Source organism: Camelina sativa, chromosome 7 (genome assembly GCF_000633955.1).
Source record: "Camelina sativa cultivar DH55 chromosome 7, Cs, whole genome shotgun sequence".
NCBI classification, from domain to species: Eukaryota; Viridiplantae; Streptophyta; class Magnoliopsida; order Brassicales; family Brassicaceae; genus Camelina; species Camelina sativa.
Window position 1 is genome coordinate 17,344,094 of NC_025691.1, and position 19,516 is coordinate 17,363,609.

The window sequence follows — 19,516 nt, forward strand, 5'->3', positions numbered from 1 at the left end:
AGAATAGCCAACCCAAATACCCAATTCATAGTGTTAATGGGCTATTGTATAAAGCCCGTAAAATCCATTACAAAATGGACAAAAATAAGCCCATTAGAATAGAAAAACTAGGTTTTCGCAGGTTTTATATCTTTATCACTATATAAAGTCTCTCTTCAACAAATCTCTCAACTCTTCTGCCGCCGATTCTTCTATTAGCCGCCATGGTAATTGCTTGAAGCACCTCACTCCATCTCTCTCTACTCTCGTAGATTTAACCTAGAAAATCGCATTTGTCTAATCTTCTTTATTTTGCCTTTTGCTAATTTCGCAGGTGAAGTACTCGCAAGAACCCGACAACCAGACCAAGTGTAAGTTCCTTTGGTGACCATTTCGTTATCTCGAATTCGTTCTGCTTTGTATCCGATTTTGTGTAATGAGCTTAGTGGTTATATTTTGTTTTTGATTTTGGCAGCATGCAAGGCTAGAGGATCCGATCTTAGGGTTCACTTCAAGGTATGTGTAGCTCGTTATTACATTTTCCGATGTGGTTTAGATTTATGGGTTGTAGGAGATTGTAGTTTTTAGGGTTTAACCTGATCGAGAAAAAGCAGAGTTCTGTAGCAATTTACAGATCTCACGTATACTTCAGGGAAATTGAATTGGTCATCGTGATTGGGTGAATCTGTGTTTATTTTTCTCATAACTATTAAGGTTCAGTACATGATGGTACATTGATATTAGTTTTATCATTTCGTATTTTTAAGCTTTTGAATTTTAGGGTTTTTTTTTTGGGGGGGGGGTTNTTTCAGGTGAAAGGTTTGGATGTTGATGCCCTCTTCATCTCACACATCCAAGTGAACCAGGCCGCAAAGCAAAGGAGAAGGACTTACCGTGCTCACGGAAGAATCAACCGTAAGTTTAGAATTTTTGTACATTACTTGCATGGTTAGCTTCTAGGTTTGTCTTGTATGACTCATTGTANTCAGGGAAATTACGGGCATTGTTCTTGGGTGAACCTATGTAGATTTTTTAGTGACTAATGGTTCAGTAAATGATGCCACATTTTATAAGACTGGACTTGAATTTGTTGATTGGTTGCTCATTGTGTTTTTGTTTTGTACTGGATTGTGTGGAACAGAACACTAGGGAAACAGCGCACGCCATCAGGAAGCTACCATTGATCAAGGCCAAGAGGTACCTTGAGGATGTGATAGCTCACAAGCAAGCAATTCCCTTCACACGTTTCTGCAGAGGTGTGGGGAGAACTGCTCAAGCTAAGAACAGGCATTCTAATGGTCAAGGACGTTGGCCCGCCAAGTCTGCTCAGTTTGTTCTTGATTTGCTCAAGAACGCTGAGAGCAATGCTGAGGTGAGGATAACAGTCTTTTAATTATGAATGTATGGAATCGTTTTTGGTTGTCTCTACCATTTTGCTAATGAGCATAATTTGACTTTGACTTTTCAGGTGAAAGGTTTGGACGTTGATGCGCTCTTCATCTCACACATCCAAGTGAACCAGGCCGCAAAGCAAAGGAGAAGGACTTACCGTGCTCACGGAAGAATCAACCGTAAGTTTTGCGATATTGTAAAATTACTTGCATGGTTATCTTTTTGTCTTCTCTTTAGTGACTCATTGTGTCTTTCATGGTTGCAGCTTACATGTCCAACCCATGCCACATTGAGTTGATTTTGTCAGAGAAGGAAGAGCCTGTCAAGAAAGAGGTAACAATATTTCATCTCATTTGTTTAGTCAGGATTTGTGTTAATAACAGTGATTCTCATTACGTAATTGTTTTCGATAATTGTAGCCGGAGACTCAGTTGGCAGCCAAGTCTAAGAAGTCAGCAGCTTAAGCTTTCTTTGTTTTATTTCTATGTCCTTTGTGCTCATTGAAGAGATTTTGTTCCCTTTTTATTTTAGCTCGAATCGGTTTGTAAGACAACGGATAGTTTTTTCTTGAAGATTTTCGCTTAATGGTTATGACATCATTTATCATGTTTCGTATTTAGTAGTAATCATATGATCCAAATAATTCTTAAAGTTGAACAAAAAAAATGTCTGAAATATTAATATCTACTTGTTTGATTACTTCGTTAGTTGATAAAATCAGACGAACAGAAGTGCTGAGAACAAAAGAGATCTGTACATTCTCTGACTTAGTCTTTGTGGGAAGCATGAGTTCTCTCATTGTCGTTTCTCATTCTCAATGGCTCGGACGATTGGGTCGTTCTCTAATTCCAAGTCATCATCTTCATCTTCGAACTCATCCAGCTCACTGACCATTGTCTGTTTTGTTTTTTTCCTTGACTCTCTCCTATGCTTCTTGGGTACTAGCCTTGGTTCAGCATGTTTCACACCCATGTCTCCCACCTTGTACCTGTGTCATGGATTCCCTTGTTAAACGACATTTGGGAAAATAACCAATCTCAGAATTNGATTTGCTCAAGAACGCTGAGAGCAATGCTGAGGTGAGGATAACAATCTCTTAACTATGAATGTATAGGAATCGTTGCCATTTTGCTTATGAGCATAATCTGACTTTGGTNAAGCTGAAACTCCTCCCTGATTCTGATCTCATCAAGCAGTTGTAAGTAGTAAGGATACCTTTCCCAATCACCTTTCACAACACATCCTGGTTCCCCAATATGCAAGCAATCTCTAAATCCACATTTTCCACCCTCAATCATGTTCCTTATCTAAAGAAACAGTTCACAAGACAACACATCGTCACAGTTGGTCAATAAGCGAAATGGGAACAAGCCAATGGGTACAAAGTGCAAACCTCAGGGAAACAGTGTGCAAGTGACTGCTTCGTTACTTTCAGCAAACTAGGTTGGTTAAAGCCAGGAGTATCAGCGAGATAACCACCTTCAGAAACCGGCAGTAGCGACACGTTCCGTGTTGTATGTTTACCCCTACCACTTCTAGAAGAAACTTCCCCTACTCGTTGATCATCAAACCACTTATTACCTAACATCTGAATATCACAAAGTCTCAACACATGAGACCATGGTAAAGTAAAAGTTAACCTCGAGAATGAAATAACACAAAAGAAACTTACAGGCTCAAACCAAGTCTCATCTTCAACTTCACCACCACCATGGTTACTTCTCAATATGTTGATTAAACTTGACTTCCCAACACCACTAGGTCCAACAATCACAGAGGTCTGATTCCTCAGGATAAACGCAATCTCATCAAGTCCGTCTTTAGTTCCCACACTACAAAACAATGGTTCATAGTTCCAACCACTCAATCTTATCTTCCAAGATTCCAATTCCTGTAAACAACAAGTTCATGATTCTATTTAACCCCTGAAGCAAACAAGTAGTGAGCTAAATGCAATCTCTAATTCCTCCTTTTACCTCTTCACTGATGAGTTCAGTTTTGTTCAAAGCAAGTGTGAGTTGAATACGAGTAGATTCAGCTTCCACCAAGAACCTAGTGAGTGTAAACGGCTCCAGCTTCGGTTGATCCAGAGAGAACAGAACCAGTAAATGATCAACGTTCGCAACCGGTGGATCTAAAATCTCAGAGCGGCGGTGAAACACATTCTCAATCATTCCTCTCCGATCAACCCAATCAATAGATCCAACAAGAACCTTATCCCCAACCAAGACTCTCCTCCGTATCTTCTTCAACACAGCTCTCACAACACAAAGCAACTCAACACCAGTCTTAGACGAATCATCATCATCATCATCACCACTCTTCACAGAACCAGCTACATCTTGAACAATGACGCGCATAAAGTTCGCTTGAGCTGTTGCAACGGTACCGATAGCTTGAGACTCCAAGAGCGAAGGTTTGTGCTCCGGCGAGAGAACCGGCGATAGAGAGGAGGAGTAGTTTTTAGTACCGATATGTTTCGCTCTGAGCAAATTCTTGCTCGGTTGGGGTTTTCTCGAGACATCAGGATTATCTCGTCTCGCTGAAAGAGGACAGAAGCTGTGGCGGATTCCGATTCCGACTCGAACTCCACATCCGCCGGGAAATACCGCCGTGCGACGGAGGAACGGAGAAGAGTGACGGAGGAGTGAAATCGACGATGTCTGCATCAGAAAATTCTAGAAGAATCCAAAGACTCTCTGTCTAGAGAGGAGAGAGCAGTGGAGAATCTGGGTGTGATATGAAGAAGATTTTGAGTTATGGGCCTTATGGTAAGTGCTATGGGCCCAAATTTATGGGCCTATATGTAGAATGAATCGTAAAAGTGTGGGGAAGACGTGATAATTCAAAGTTTCAAAAACCCTAATTTCCCATTTGAAGACGGATGAATGGTGATGTTCAATCTTCTTCCGGAGGATTTGGGAGAAGAGATACTATCTAGAGTCCCGATAAGATTTTAGGAGCAGCGAGAACTACTTGCAAACGATGAAGATTACGGAGATGAAGTAGTCCATGCATGCACCATGGTCGTGGTTTAATTTGGAAGCGTATTTGGGACAAACGAGCTAGGTTGATTCAACCTAGAACTAATTTCTACGTATCAGAAAATTATCTTGGATACGATAACAACCGGAACCACGCAATCGTGAGGATATTGGACTATTATTTGCGAAATTTATTATTTTAAGTCTAACCTTTGGAGGGTTTTTATATTATTATCGGACGGACATTGAAATTTTGGTCATCATTAATTGAAGGGAGATACATATTTTTATGTTGCTCCAACAGTGATATTTGGACTGCGTCTCCCTCTGCAGCTCTGCTATTTCTAGATGCTAGTTTTGAATATGTGGTTCTATCTCATGGGGTAGACTCTATCCGATAGAGATATGGCCGGTGAGGTGGCAACTAAGATTGGACCCACAATGAAGTATTGTGGATAAACTTCTTAATTAACGATTACTACTACTCGTTATAGTAAGATTTTCCTTGGGAATTTTTTACTTGACCAAGAGAAGAAACTGGCTGTGGTTTTCTATGTTTTAAGATTTGTTAATGGATCCTTACACAACAAAGCTCTCATCATTGGAGAGACTGGAGATTCGAGAATAGTGGATCTCATAGTAGATTTCAGGCCGTATCTTTAAGAACTTGTGTGCTCGTTGTCGTATGCTCCAAGTTTAGTTATAATCAATCCAGATACTTTACAATGTCTCAAAATCCAAGTATATATAAGAATTACATAATTAAGGGGAAGTCACACACACATGTCACATTTATAGTACTCCCTCTGTCCAATTTTATTATTTTTTTTTAGCTAAAATCACAATGTTTAAGATACCATAAATGTTTTGTTATTTTTACATAATATATATATATATATATATATTCAAAAAAAATAACCAGTAGTCATAATTTTAACATACTAATTAAACATAAATGATGCATAGAAATATGAAAGAAACAAAATCTTATAAATTGGAACAAAAAAGGCTAAAAAGTCCTATAATTTGGGACAGATGGAGTACTATTTATAATAATTTAATTTTGTGTTAATTAAAGCTTCCACATATAAAATACAAAAAGTATATACTAGAAATTTACAAAATAAGGAATGAAATATCTGCTCTTATTGAAAGAATGCAAAGCTAAACTTACAAAGAATATAAAAATCTATTCTTATTAATCATTCCATCTTACATTCTTATGCTAATTTAACATCTGTCGTTTAAATGATTAGTCAATTACAAAGAGAAAAAAATAGAAAGAAACCTGCATAAGAAAACTTAAAGCTAAGATTCTTGTTCCATTGCTGATTAAAGACACAATGTACAAAGTAACCAAAATAATAAGCTAAAAGAACTTGATCAATCGTTTTGGGATCAGAACTTGACCAAAATAACAAACTATCGATGTCAACAACAAAGCAAGACTTCAAACAAGACTTAAAACATAACCATAATAGGTAAATCAAGACCTTTTTATTCTACCGAGCAAAATAACATTGATAGGAGCAGTATCTTTCACAAATTCTGAAACCGAAAACGCAGAAAGAAGCAGATACAACATCATACCTTTAAAACCATTCAACACAGCGAGACTGAAGCTTTTCAAGTATTCATTAGCTTTCTTACCTGAGTTTGCTACCTTTCTTATCTGGATATAAAAGAAGAAAATCATCGAAGTCTGACGCAGCGAGACAGAAGCTTTTCAAGATTGAAATACAAACTCAAATCTACTACAAGGTCTAAACCACATTGATCCGTCTTTACTGTTTAAGAAGCAAAAAAACAAAACAGATAGAGAGAATTAAATTTTCATGTCATCTGAGAACAGAGACATCAAATCTACTAAAGGAACCATCCTTTGCTCTGTAACCCATAATGAAGTATTGTGGATAAACTTAACGATTACTACTACTCGTTATAGTAAGATTTTCCTTGAGAAGAAACTGGCTGTGGTTTTCTATGTTGTAAGATTTGTTAATGGATCATTACACAACAAAGCTCTCATCATTGGAGAGACTGGAGATTCGAGAATAGTGGATCTCATCGTTGTCGTATGCTCCAAGTTTAGTTATAATCAATCCAGGTACTTTACAATGTCTCAAATCCAAGTATATATAAGAACTAGCATTGGATCCGCGCTATGCGCGGAAGTTAGATGAGAATGTTTGTTTTGGTTGTTTTGTTAATATGTTTTCTGGTTATATATTTTTTTCTCTTTGCGTCTGGTTATGTTGTGAGTATGTTTTCTTTAGCTCTTTTTGTTTTTATATACAATCTTATTCATTTTTTGTGTGTAGGCTTGTACTGTATACCAAATCCATGTTCTTTGCATTCAGCTTTTGGGAATTTTATTCCTTTGTTTACAAAGATTGCATTAAGACGGCACATTACAGTACATATACAAACATTTCACACATGTAGGTCAACAATAAAAGCAACTAAGGAGGACAAGACCAGAAACCAAAGTATTGACCATGTCCTATCCGGTCTAGGCCATGAACATACGGCCGTCCGTACAAATGATCAATAAGGCCGAGTTCTATTAACATATGGAGAATAGACGAGGCCAGTCCACCAGAAAGCCCAAGAGAAAGATCTAGAAGGCGCCTAGTAGCCGTTAGAGGATAAGGTCACAGGTTGGTCTCATCTTGGGAAACCAAAACGGGTCGCTTTCACAATTGGGATTAGTTTGTTCTCTCTCTTTATGTCACTATCAACAAGTTGTCGAGTGTAAAGGGAGTAGCCCTAGTTTTCTCTTGATATTTAAGGGCTTAAGCCGACATTGTATTGGTTACACTTATGGAATAACATTCTATTCTTATTCTCTTTGTTCTTCACTCTATTCACATTCGTTACTCTCACACTTCTACTTCCGCTTAAACTAACATAGTATCAGAGCATGTTTTTCGATCTGTGACTCTCTAAATCTTCTCTTCATACTCCCATTTACTTCTATTTTCTTTCTATACTCGTTCTCTATACTAGCTCTATTCTCTTATTCTCACATCTGTGACAATGGATAACAACAAACCAATTGTTACTACAGTGGTGCTCAAAGGAGCAAATTATTTGTTGTGGAAGAGAACCACAAAAACCGCACTTAGTGGCCGGGGACTATGGATCCATGTTGAAACGGACCAACTTCCCAAGAAAGCTATTAAGGAAGACGATAAAGAAGAAAAGGAAGAAGACAAGGAGGCTGATCTAGAGAAGGAAGTCAAGTGGTTCCAAGAAGATCAGACCGTGCTTGCCATTCTGCAAAACTCGCTGGACGCACCAATCCTTGAAGCCTATTCGTATTGCGAGACGGCCAAGGAGTTGTGGGAGACGCTAGCGAATGCATATGGAAACGTGACCAACTTGACTCGAGTGTTTGAAGTCAAGAAGGCGATTAACGGTCTCCATCAAGAAGACTTAGAGTTCACAAAGCATTTTGGGAAGTTTAGGTCTCTATGGGCCGAGCTTGAGATGCTTAGACCAAGCACAATCGATCCGGCCATTCTCAATGAGAGAAAAGAGCAAGACAAAGTCTTTGGCCTCCTTCTTACTCTCAATCCGGCGTTTAACGACCTCATTAAGCATATTCTTCGTGGCGACAAGCTACCTACCTTGGAGGATGTGTGTTCCCAAGTTCAAAAGGAACAAGGTTCGCTAGGTCTGTTTAGCGGCAAGGAAGACTTTGTCACCGCTAACAAAGGCGTCTACAAGCATGAGGATAGGAAAGTGGTGGTATGTGACCATTGCAAGAAAAGGGGACATGTGAAGGACAAATGTTGGATTCTTCACCCTCACCTCAAGCCAGCTAAGTTCAAGGCTAATGTCTCTCAAGAAGGCTCAAGCGGGCAAGGTGCCGGTGCAGCGAACCAAGGAGGTGCAATGACCACGGCCATGGCAGCATCCTATGGAGACCTTGTGAGGAAATCGGACTTGGAGGCTCTCATCAAGTCCATTACCGCATTAAAGGACTCTGGTACCACCTTCTTTGCTTCAAAACCTAGTAAATCTCTTGTTGTAGACTCGGGGGCTTCTCATCACATGATAAGTAATCCAAGTCTTATAAACAACATAAAACCAGCTGCTGGTAGTGTTATTATTGCTAATGGTGATCGTATACCTGTTAAAGGAGTAGGAGACTTGAAACTATTTGATAAGAATTCAAAAGCTTTCTTCATGCCTACTTTTACATCTAATCTCTTATCAGTTAAGAGAGCAACTACTGATTTAAATTGTTATACTATTTTTGGACCTAATAGTGTACATTTTCAGGATATTGAGACTGGAAAGATTCTTGGAGAGGGAGATGCTAGAGGAGATCTCTATGTCCTAGAGAAAACTTCACCGAGTTTTTCTAATTCGTTTTCCCTTATGTCGAGTCTTAGTAGTATTTCAAGTGATGTATGGCATGCTAGACTAGGCCATCCACACTCTTGTGCCTTTGAATTAATATTGCCTAGTGTTTCTTTTGATAACTCTAGTTGTGAGTCTTTTATTCTTGGAAAACATTGCAAGTCTATTTTTCCTAAATCTAATACCATTTATGAGCATTGCTTTGATCTAGTGCATTCTGATGTGTGGACATCTCCATGTTTATCTAGAGACAATAACAAGTATTTTGTGACTTTCATTGATGAAAAATCTAAGTACACATGGCTTACCTTGTTACCCTCTAAAGATAGAGTTTATGATGCATTTGTTAAATTTCACAATTATGTTACTAATCACTTCAATGCTAAAATTAAGGTGCTTAGATCAGACAATGGGGGAGAGTATACAAGTCACAAACTAAAACAGCACTTAGAGAAGCATGGCATTCTTCAACAAACTAGTTGTCCATATACTCCTCAACAAAAAGGGGTAGCTGAGAGGAAGAATCGCCACCTAATGGAGGTTGCAAGATCAATGATGTTTCACTTGAATGTCCCAAAGAGGTTTTGGGGAGATGCGGTGATGACTGCCTGCTATTTAATCAACCGAACACCAACTAAGATCCTTCATGAATCATCTCCATTTGAAATACTTAATAATACTAAACCCTATATCGATCACTTACGTGTTTTTGGGTGTGTGTGTTTTGTTTTCATTCCAGGCGAACAAAGGAGTAAGTTTGATGCAAAGAGCACAAAATGTATGTTCATTGGCTACTCTACCACACAGNATCTAAGTACACATGGCTTACCTTGTTACCCTCTAAAGATAGAGTTTATGATGCATTTGTTAAATTTCACAATTATGTTACTAATCACTTCAATGCTAAAATTAAGGTGCTTAGATCAGACAATGGGGGAGAGTATACAAGTCACAAACTAAAACAGCACTTAGAGAAGCATGGCATTCTTCAACAAACTAGTTGTCCATATACTCCTCAACAAAAAGGGGTAGCTGAGAGGAAGAATCGCCACCTAATGGAGGTTGCAAGATCAATGATGTTTCACTTGAATGTCCCAAAGAGGTTTTGGGGAGATGCGGTGATGACTGCCTGCTATTTAATCAACCGAACACCAACTAAGATCCTTCATGAATCATCTCCATTTGAAATACTTAATAATACTAAACCCTATATCGATCACTTACGTGTTTTTGGGTGTGTGTGTTTTGTTTTCATTCCAGGCGAACAAAGGAGTAAGTTTGATGCAAAGAGCACAAAATGTATGTTCATTGGCTACTCTACCACACAGAAAGGTTACAAATGTTATGATCCGGTTCATGGCCGTATGTATGTCTCTCGCGATGTGAAGTTCATGGAAGGTCAAGGATGGTATGACAAAAAGGATTGGGAGAGTTTGAAAGACTTATCTCACTCTACCTTCGACCGAGCCGCCAACTTGCGTTTTCTCCTTGATCACCTCGGGATTACTACACCGACACATCAAAAAGTAGCCATAGACCATAAACCGAGTGTTCAACCGCAACCAGAGAGAAGTGATAGGGCCACACCCCAATCTGCGCTGGTTCTTGATAATACATCCGTATCATTCGACGATGGTGACACTGTACCACCGGCCACCGACGATGATAGTGCGGCCGATCATCACGATGATCCCACAATCTCTGCTCAACCTCCACAGCCTAGGCGCAGTGAACGTATCAGGTCTCATCCGTCTGCTTGGAAAAATAAACGGGTATACTACAATAATCAAGCGGTTGCACACCCTATTCAAGCCGTATGTTCGCTTGCCCTGCTACCACCGGACCATGTGGCCTTTCTTGGCAAGATTGACAGCCAGTTCATTCCCCAGTCCTATGATGAAGCCAAGGATCATCAAGTTTGGTTCGATGTCGTAGCAGATGAGACCGGTGCTATGATACATAACCATACATAGGACGAAGCGGACCTACCTCAAGGAAAAAGGGCCGTTAGCTCTCGGTGGGTCTTTACCATCAAGTTTTTGAGTAATGGCGACATCGAATGACACAAGGCCCGCTTTGTGGCCTGCGGCTTTACTCAAACTTATGGGGCCGACTACACCGATACCTTCGCACCGGTCTCCAAGCTTCACACTGTTCGGGTTGTCCTTTCCCTGGCCACCAACCTATCATGGGATCTTTGGCAAATGGACGTTAAAAACGCCTTTCTTCAGGGGGAGCTGGAAGAAAAGGTCTACATGCATCCACCACCAGGTTTAGAAGATATTGTCGCTCCACGCAAGGCCATCTATGGCTTGAAGCAGTCTCCACGGGCCTGGTACCACAAGCTGAGTTCGACGCTTAAAACCCATGGTTTCAAGCGCTCCGAAGCTGACCACACATTATTCACTCGTCGTACTATTGGTGGTCTTGTGGTTGTCCTCATTTATGTTGATGACATTATCCTTACCGGTGATGACAAGGATGGTATTCAAACCACTAAAGCCTTTCTTCATTCTACCTTTGATATTAAGGATCTGGGTGAGCTCAAATATTTTCTTGGTATTGAAATATACCGCTCTCTGGAGGGTTTATTTTTGTCTCAACGAAAGTATGCTCTTGATCTCTTAAGTGAAACCGGCAAACTTGGTGTGAAACCGGCCCTGACACCCCTTCCAGAGGATTATCAGGCCAAGCAAAAGGGGGAGCATCAAAGACGGCAGAACAATGAAACAGAGGGTGCTCCGCTCGATCCACTAGACGCACCATATGACGATGTGACCCGTTATCGGCGCCTTGTAGCTAAGTTGATTTATCTTACTATTACATGACCTGACTTGTGTTATGCTGTGAATCAGGTGAGCCAATTCATGAAAGCACCGACAAAGTATCATTGGAGTTTGGTGGAACGGATCGTAAGCTATCTCAAGGGAAGCCCGCGCCAAGGAATTTGGATGGGAATGAAATCCAACACCGAGATTGTTGGCTATTGTGATGCAGACTATGCTGGTGATACATTGGACAAAAGTTCTACTACTGGGTACTGTACGTTCATTGGAGGCAACCTAGTCACATGGAAGTCCAAGAAACAAAAGGTGTATCATGTTCTATTGCCGAAGCCGAGTATATAGCCATGAGGAAGCTAACCAATGAGCTGACATGGCTTAAGGGTCTTCTCAAGGACCTTGGCATCGAGTCAAAGAAACCAATCATCATGCATTGCGACAATGAAACTGCCATTCATATCGCCACAAACTCAGTATTTCACGAGAGAACTAAGCATATTGAAGTAGACTGCCATAAAGTTCGAGAAAAGATTGAGGAAGGCGTCACTCTTCCATGTCACACCCGAAGTGAAGACCAATTGGCGGATATCTTCACCAAGGCTGCATGTCCAAAGGTTTGCCAACACATTCATAGCAAACTTGGACTTGTAGACCTCACTCGCCCATGATCAACTTCTCTAACACATGGACATCACACTCTTTTTCCCTCAACATAGTTTTATCCTAAAAGGTTTTCTATGTTAAGGTTTTTAATGAGGTGATGCTTCATGAGTTCCAAGCTTAGCCATTGCATTTGGCTAAGCTTGAGGGGGAGTATTGACCATGTCCTATCCGGTCTAGGCCATGACCGTACGGCCGTCCGTACAAATGATCAATAAGGCCAAGTTCTATTAACATATGGAGAAGAGACGAGGCCAGTCCACCAGAAAGCCCAAGAGAAAGATCTAGAAGTCGCCTAGTAGCCGTTAGAGGATAAGGTCACAGGTTGGTCTCATCTTGGGAGACCAAGACGGGTCGCTTTCACCATTGGGATTAGTTTGTTCTCTCTCTTTATGTCACTATCAACAAGTTGTCGAGTGTAAAGGGAGTAGCCCTAGTTTTCTCTTGATATTTAAGGGCTTAAGCCGACATTGTATTGGTTACACTTATGGAATAACATTCTATTCTTATTCTCTTTGTTCTTCACTCTATTCACATTCGTTACTCTCACACTTCTACTTCCGCTTAAACTAACACAAAGGACTTGATGTCTTTTTGTTTTGATTTAGCTTCTGGACTTGAAGGGAATGGCTCTGATGACAACCACATGGTAAAGAGCAGCAAGTGCAGCTCCAATGAAGGGTCCAACCCAGAACACCCACTAAAGATGGCATAACAAAAACGAAATTGTCAGAGAATTTTTTGTCAAAACGGAGTTTGGAATGAGATTGGTATTATAGTTAGTGTGAGACTCACGTGGTCGTCCCATGAATGGTCTTTGTTGTAGATGATTGCAACTCCAAGGCTTCTAGCTGGGTTGATGCCTGTTCCAGTGATTGGGATGGTTGCTAAGTGAACCAAGACGACCGCAAACCCGATTGGGACTGGTGCAAGAATCTGCACAATTGTTTTACAAAAAACCCAAGCCAATAAGTAACAAATTTCAAAGTGAAACCATGAGAATCAGTCTTTCTTACACACTTAAGTCAGCTTCACTCTGTTCAATTGTTTTTAGCAGCTATATATGTAACATGAACAAGTAGTATAGACATGTTACTTACGGGGACATGAGAGTCACGGGCGTTTCTCTTGGCGTCAGTTGCAGAGAAGACTGTGTATACAAGGACAAATGTGCCAATGATCTCAGCTCCAAGACCACTTCCCTTGGTGTAGCCATGAGCAACAGTGTTGGCTCCTCCTCGTAGAGCCTGGTATTGCTTAGGCTGGAACCCTTTAACCACACCAGCACCGCAGATTGCTCCCAAGCACTGCATCACTATGTAGTACATAGCTCTAGTGAGCGACAGCTTCCGAGCTAAGAACAGACTAAAAGTAACCGCTGGGTTGATGTGTCCACCTGAGAGTTACATTAACATAAATTTCAGATTATAACACTGCAAATCCCACATAGAGGAGTCAAGACTAATATCAAAATTTTCTCAAAGATTGTAGCTTTATCGTCTTTGCCTCTCCTAAATCAGATACAAAAAGAACAAAATCACGCAAAGAAGCTAAAATTAGTCTCAATTATTCTCAAAGATTCAAACTTTCTTTTCTTCTCTCTCAACCCCAACACTCGGAAACCTAAGTAGAGTAAAAAAAGGCGTATCTTTAGAGAATACTAATATCAAAATTTTCTCAAATATTGTATCGTCTTTGCCTCTCCTAAATCAGATACATATGGAACAAATTCACGCAAAGAAGCTAAAACTAATCTCAATCGTTCCCAAAGATTCTAACTTTATCGTCTTCAGAAACCTAAGTAGAGTAAAAAAAGGTGTATCTTTGGCGAAGAAGAAGCAGAGTAGCTTACCAAAGATACCAGCAGTGCAGTAGACCAAGGCAAAGATCATACCACCGAAAGCCCAAGCGATACCTTGGATTCCAACGGAGGCACACATACTCGGCAACCTTTTAAGTCCCATCACAGTGATGTAGAGAAAGAGGAAAGTAACAATGAACTCAGCGATCCCGGCTCTCTAAAAAGACCATGAAGAGAGATCACCTGGCTCGAAAAACGGAGCAGGTAGTGGCTCGTTGTAGTCTTTGTCGCTCTGAGCAGAAGTCCCGATTGGTTGTCTCTCGGGGTGCTTGTTAGCTCCAACTCTAACGCCTTCTTCCTTGCCTTCCATCTTCGATTTCAATGTGTATTCCTTGCTTGTATTCCTTGTTTTGATGTTTCTAGATTGGCAATGAGCATCTCGGTGTTCTGAATGTAGTTTGCCTGAATGTAGATTGGAAATAAGAAAAGTCCTATTGCTTTGAATTTTTGTTAGTAGAACTGCGTTGAGAAATTGCATGAACCATACTTTCCTTCTTCTAGCCCCGTTGACTGGTATTTCATTAGTTGCTAGATGGTATAGTAAGTTACCTCTAAAGTGTGCCAATGTTGAATTTGTACATCCTCTAGCAGAACCTTTTGTCTCTTGAGACTTCCTCTGCTCGTCAAGTATGCTCCTTCAATCTTTTCCAGAAACTCGTCGTGTAGATGCGCTAAGTGGCGACCCTTGAAAATCCCTTTTCACGTTTCCCAAGTAACAGTGGGTTTCAAATTGTTTACACGTTTACTCCACTTGCCCAAATGCCAATATCACTCTCACAGGTTTCTTAGAATTCAAATCCACTAACTGGTTAAGTTTCTTCATGTGTCTCTCAATCCCCACTATCTTCCTCCCATTGCTTAATCTTGTAAAAATCATCAGCTGTTCTGATATCCCGTCAACAGTTGCGTCCACCAGCTTCGGGAATCGAGTCATTGTTCCTACAGAGACATAAGAAAAAAAAAAAAAAAATCGAACTTTAGCACTTATGTAAATAAAATTTCAATCTTTCGTGTCAAATCAAATCTAACAATAAAAATTCAATTTTTTAATCATCAGAGTTAGGAAATTTCACCATTTCGATGAACACTGGCCGGAGATATTAGCCAATTTCAACAATTCTTGCCTCCATGAAAGCACTTTCTCGTGATCATTTTCATAGATATATGAGAAAAAACAAAATCTTATAAATTGGAACAAAAAAAAGGCTAAAAAATCCTATTGGGACAGATGGATTATTATTTATAATAATTTAATTTTGTGTTAATTAAAGCTTCCACATATAAATTAAATACAAAATGTATATATTAGAAATTTACAAAATAAGGAATGAAATATCTGCTCTTATTGAAAGAATGCAAAGCTAAACTTACAAAGAATATAAAAATCTATTCTTATTAATCATTTCATCTTACATTCTTATGCTAATTTAACATCTGTCGTTTAAATGATTNAAAAAAAAAAATTTTTTAAAAAAAAAAAAAAAAAAAAAAGTAGAGCTAACAATGAAAGGCATCTGTACAATCTTATATGCTATATATATGACTTCGTCTCCGTGGAAACATTACTTGACATTGTCTTGTTGAAAGTTGAAACATTAGGTCGTTCTCTAAGGTCTTGTACTTGTGTTAAAGCTTCCCAGATCAGTCCATCTTAAGGTTGTGACCCTAATTTTCATTTGAGAAAATGACGTTGATGATGTCCGATCTTCCAGAGGATTTGATAGAGGATATTTTGTCGAGGGTTCCAATAACATCTCTAGGAGCAGTGAGGTCTACTTGCAAAAGATGGAACAGTTTATCCAAAGATCGGATTGTATGTAGAGGAGAAACAAAGCATCAGTTTCTAGGGTTCATGGTGCAAAAATCTAAGGTTTGTTCGTTGAGATTTGATTTCAATGGAATCCAAAATGAAGATGTCGAACTAGCAGGGCCATCTATAAAGCCAATAGATAAATTTAATGAATTGAGGATATTTGAAGTTAATAACTGCAATGGCCTACGGTTACCAGTACGGATATATCACGTTAAACACTGCAATGGCTTATTGTTATTGGTAACTAAAGAAATCAATTTCAGGCTCTTGGTTTGGAACCCGTATTTGGGACAAACCGGGTTGGTTCAACCTAGAATTAGTTTCGATTTCCAAGATAGGTATTATCTCGGATATGGTAACAACCGTACCCACAAAATCTTGAGGATATTCGACAATTACGAAATCTACGATTTTAAGTCTAATTTATGGAAGGTCCTTGATATCACTCCCGACGTTGGGTATAGAAATATTTGTGGATGCAGCTTGTCGGTTAAGGGAAATACTTATTTTATTCGAAGAGAGACAAGGGGGGATTGGGTAAGACCACGTGATGTTTTTTTACAATGTTTTGATTTTACAAGAGAGAGAAATGGACCTCGTCTTCCGATGCCATTTCAAGTTTCTATCTATGACGCCGTGACTCTCTCTTCTATTAGAGAGGAACAACTTGCGGTATTATTGAAAAATACATATAAGATGGAGATATGGGTGACAACCAAGATTGAGCCCAATGCGGTGTCGTGGAGTCACTTCTTAAAATTTATTGATTTTAAACTTAAGATCTCAGTTTTGAGTTTCTTTATTGATCAAGAGAAAAAACTTGCTGTAATTTTTGATTTACGCGTATCTAAAGGATCCATAGATAAGACTTACATAGCTCACATCATCGGAGAGGCTGGATACTTGAGAACAGTGGATCTCGGAGTAGTTTCCCCACAGTTTCTTCCCCTACCAGTGTGCTCTTATGCTCCAAGTTTAGTGCAAATCAATCAAAGCCAAGAAATATCGCTTATCTAGCTAAAGAAAGATGGAGATTATTATTAACCAGTTTTTTTTTTTTACAGTACCTTGTTTGTTTCTTGCATCATCTTCTTTTCATTCATTTCCTCTGTTTTTTCTTGAACAAAACTAGTCATATATGGAGCAAAAAAAGAATAAACATTGAAAAGGTTTTGATTATGGAACATGTTTGAATTGTCTATAAGCAAAAAAAAAATTAGAAAATAATTCTGGTGGGGTTGGTAAAAATATTTGCAAGGGCGTCCTAAATCAAAGTATAAAACTCATATAAGGAGAAGCTACACACTGCAACTTACTCTCGTCCCGTGGACTATAATTGTTGTTAACTTGTTTTCTATACACATTTGATTAGTCTATGTGTGGATTCAACGTGTTTCTAGTACTATACAATCATTGTGACTGTTAAATAATATGAAACACACCTCGGGAATCCATCCAATGTTTTTATCAACGGAAGTAAAGACTCAAAATCTTGACTGGTCGTATGGAAGAAGGTAGCAATGGAGATGACGATAGATGTTGTTGAATGCTCGACAACACACAAGATAATTAGTGAATCTACACTTAGACTCATCAAATGCAAACAAACTTCAAAGACTACAAACTTTGAATGAAAACAAACGACAAACGTTTATTAAATAATTTTCGAAATTCGACGATAAATAAAGCAAACTACAATGCTCCGCTTATATAGGTTCTTAGACTAACGGTAGTTGTAACACCCATCTTGGCAAATTTTTTTCTTTAAACTTCACCCACGAACAAAAACATTGCATACAATTTCTGAAGCTGAATAACCTGAGGAAAAAGGGAAAAGGATGAGTGAGTAAGGAATTACTCGGTGAGAAGATCCTTTCCACCAACAGGAAACACGAAGAAATAATCTACCTTAAAACCGCATTCATCAATCGCAGAGAAAAGGACACAAAAATCAATTACTCTGCCACAGTGTGCAATGCTATAGCATACAAATCTTTCTTGCCCTTAAGCAAGATTTCCTCATCAATACCAGCTTCGATCATCTTTATGAACTTTGAACCTATCTAGTTCCACTAGCTAGGCCCGTCAGTCTTTTATCGAGCTACAAAGAATGCTGACCATTTCCAGGTTCGATCATCTCTATGACCTTTGAACCTATCTAGTTCCACTTTTCATCATCCCGAAGATGGTATTCTCATTTCTCAATAGCAATCATAATGTACTAGTCATCCCTAAAACATTATTTCAAAAACCGTATAATACTCATCACTCGTCAAACCATAAATTTCTAATTAACAATTCAACACTAGTTCGCAAGCAATTCTAATCCTATGCAAAGGAATCATAAATTATATACAAGAGTAGAACTTGCAATCGCATTTCCGCAGATCACAGCCTCACCTTAGCCATAACTTTTTGGAGCCTTCCAGCTTGGTTTTCCATCAACCAAAAATATAGATTAATGCATCATAATGTTCATTCAGAACTTCGGTTCAATCCAGCCTCGTTTACCAAACCAAACAATGCAACTTGTTACCAATTACTCTATACAAAACTGTCTCGAAAACACAAGCATAGGTCAAGAACTAATTAACCGTTGGAAATGTAATCCCACCGTTGGATCTGACTGGTACCATGAAGTTCTTGACCAATTTTCGTCCCAATCGGAGCAGTTTCGAACCTTCAAACGTTTCCCTAATGAAACACCATCAAGAACTGCCTTTTAGCCTTTTAGGATTCTGAGTTTGACAGACTTTGCAGTTACTTGTCCAGAAAGAACCATGCATATAACTTTTTGAATATAAAACTAAACTAAGCTCCGTCAGTGGCTATGGATTCTTGACAGCGTGATCTTTCCAAAGAGACCTTATTCGTGATCTGGTTGTGTCTGGTACGACGGGAATTAGCATCACAAAACCGGAACTCGAATTTGTCTCTTTTGCTTATTCGTCTTCCTCATTCTTTCTTGTTCTTCTCTTCTCCACTTATGATCGCTACGACTTTGCTCCTCCACCACCACCAAAGCTTACCACAACCAGGACTTCTCTCACGTCGTCTCGCTCAATCTCCTCTTCTCTCGACTCTCTCGCCCTATTTCCTTAATTTACTGCTCCGTTTAGATATTTATTTCTCTAAACTCTGGACCAGGGCTGCACTTATAGCTGCTTCTCTCTTTCCCCTTAAAGGAGCTGATCAAGAATCAAAGCAACAACTATAGCGGCTTGGGACAACTAGACCACAATAAACAACAACGACAACTAATAGAAACAATATTACAACGGCTCATCTTCTCACGATCTGACTAAAATCAAAATCTCTCCTCTTGGCCACGGATCTGATCTGATGACTACATCACAACACAACAACGACAGGACACCAAACCGATGGAGGCTTCTCAAAGACTAGTCCATTATGGATTTGTTTTATATAAGATGTCGACTCGTGCTTTACCACTAGTGAAAACTTAAATGACTAATATTGTTTTTTCTCCACATTTCGAGTAAAAACTTTATGGTAATTCTTTAACTGCATAATATAAAAGTCATAAATAATGACTAAGATGAATCAACCAAATTAGTTAAATAAAATATTTATTGTATATATAAAAAAAAAAAACCGATTCAGCCACAATAAGATAATAATGTTAAAGATATATAAATTTAGGTTGACTGAA

At 39.1% G+C, this 19,516-nt stretch overlaps 3 protein-coding genes and 1 pseudogene across 3 annotated transcripts; 2 read left to right on the forward strand and 2 right to left on the reverse strand.

Annotated features, from left to right (window-relative positions):
• Window positions 117–1,979, forward strand: LOC104701350 (60S ribosomal protein L17-2). Its single transcript, XM_010417017.2, has 7 exons — window positions 117–206; window positions 314–350; window positions 455–495; window positions 1,121–1,351; window positions 1,448–1,550; window positions 1,637–1,704; window positions 1,791–1,979. Exons 1-7 carry the CDS (start codon window positions 204–206, stop codon window positions 1,833–1,835), a joined length of 528 nt encoding a protein of 175 aa, XP_010415319.1. The 5' UTR covers window positions 117–203; the 3' UTR covers window positions 1,836–1,979.
• LOC104701351 (putative ribosome biogenesis GTPase RsgA) lies at window positions 2,003–4,090 on the reverse strand. Its single transcript, XM_019227676.1, is given in 5 exon segments — window positions 2,003–2,375; window positions 2,522–2,678; window positions 2,765–2,959; window positions 3,044–3,262; window positions 3,348–4,090. Coding segments are annotated over 5 exon segments (1,473 nt in total). The 5' UTR covers window positions 4,041–4,090; the 3' UTR covers window positions 2,003–2,166.
• LOC104701352 lies at window positions 12,608–15,184 on the reverse strand (annotated as a pseudogene).
• On the forward strand, window positions 15,715–16,942 carry LOC104704702 (putative F-box protein At1g67450). The gene has a single exon (XM_010420742.2). It carries the CDS (start codon window positions 15,715–15,717, stop codon window positions 16,858–16,860), a length of 1,146 nt encoding a protein of 381 aa, XP_010419044.1. The 3' UTR covers window positions 16,861–16,942.

Excerpts from the sequence above, each read along its gene's own strand:
- LOC104701350 (XM_010417017.2), top strand. Across the intron at positions 496-1,120 it reads ATCTTAGGGTTCACTTCAAG|AACACTAGGGAAACAGCGCA; the intron begins GTATGTGTAGCT and ends TGTGTGGAACAG. Across the intron at positions 1,551-1,636 it reads TGCTCACGGAAGAATCAACC|CTTACATGTCCAACCCATGC; the intron begins GTAAGTTTTGCG and ends TCATGGTTGCAG.
- LOC104704702 (XM_010420742.2), top strand. The coding sequence starts at position 15,715 with ATGACGTTGATGATGTCCGATCTTCCAGAGGATTTGATAGAGGATATT.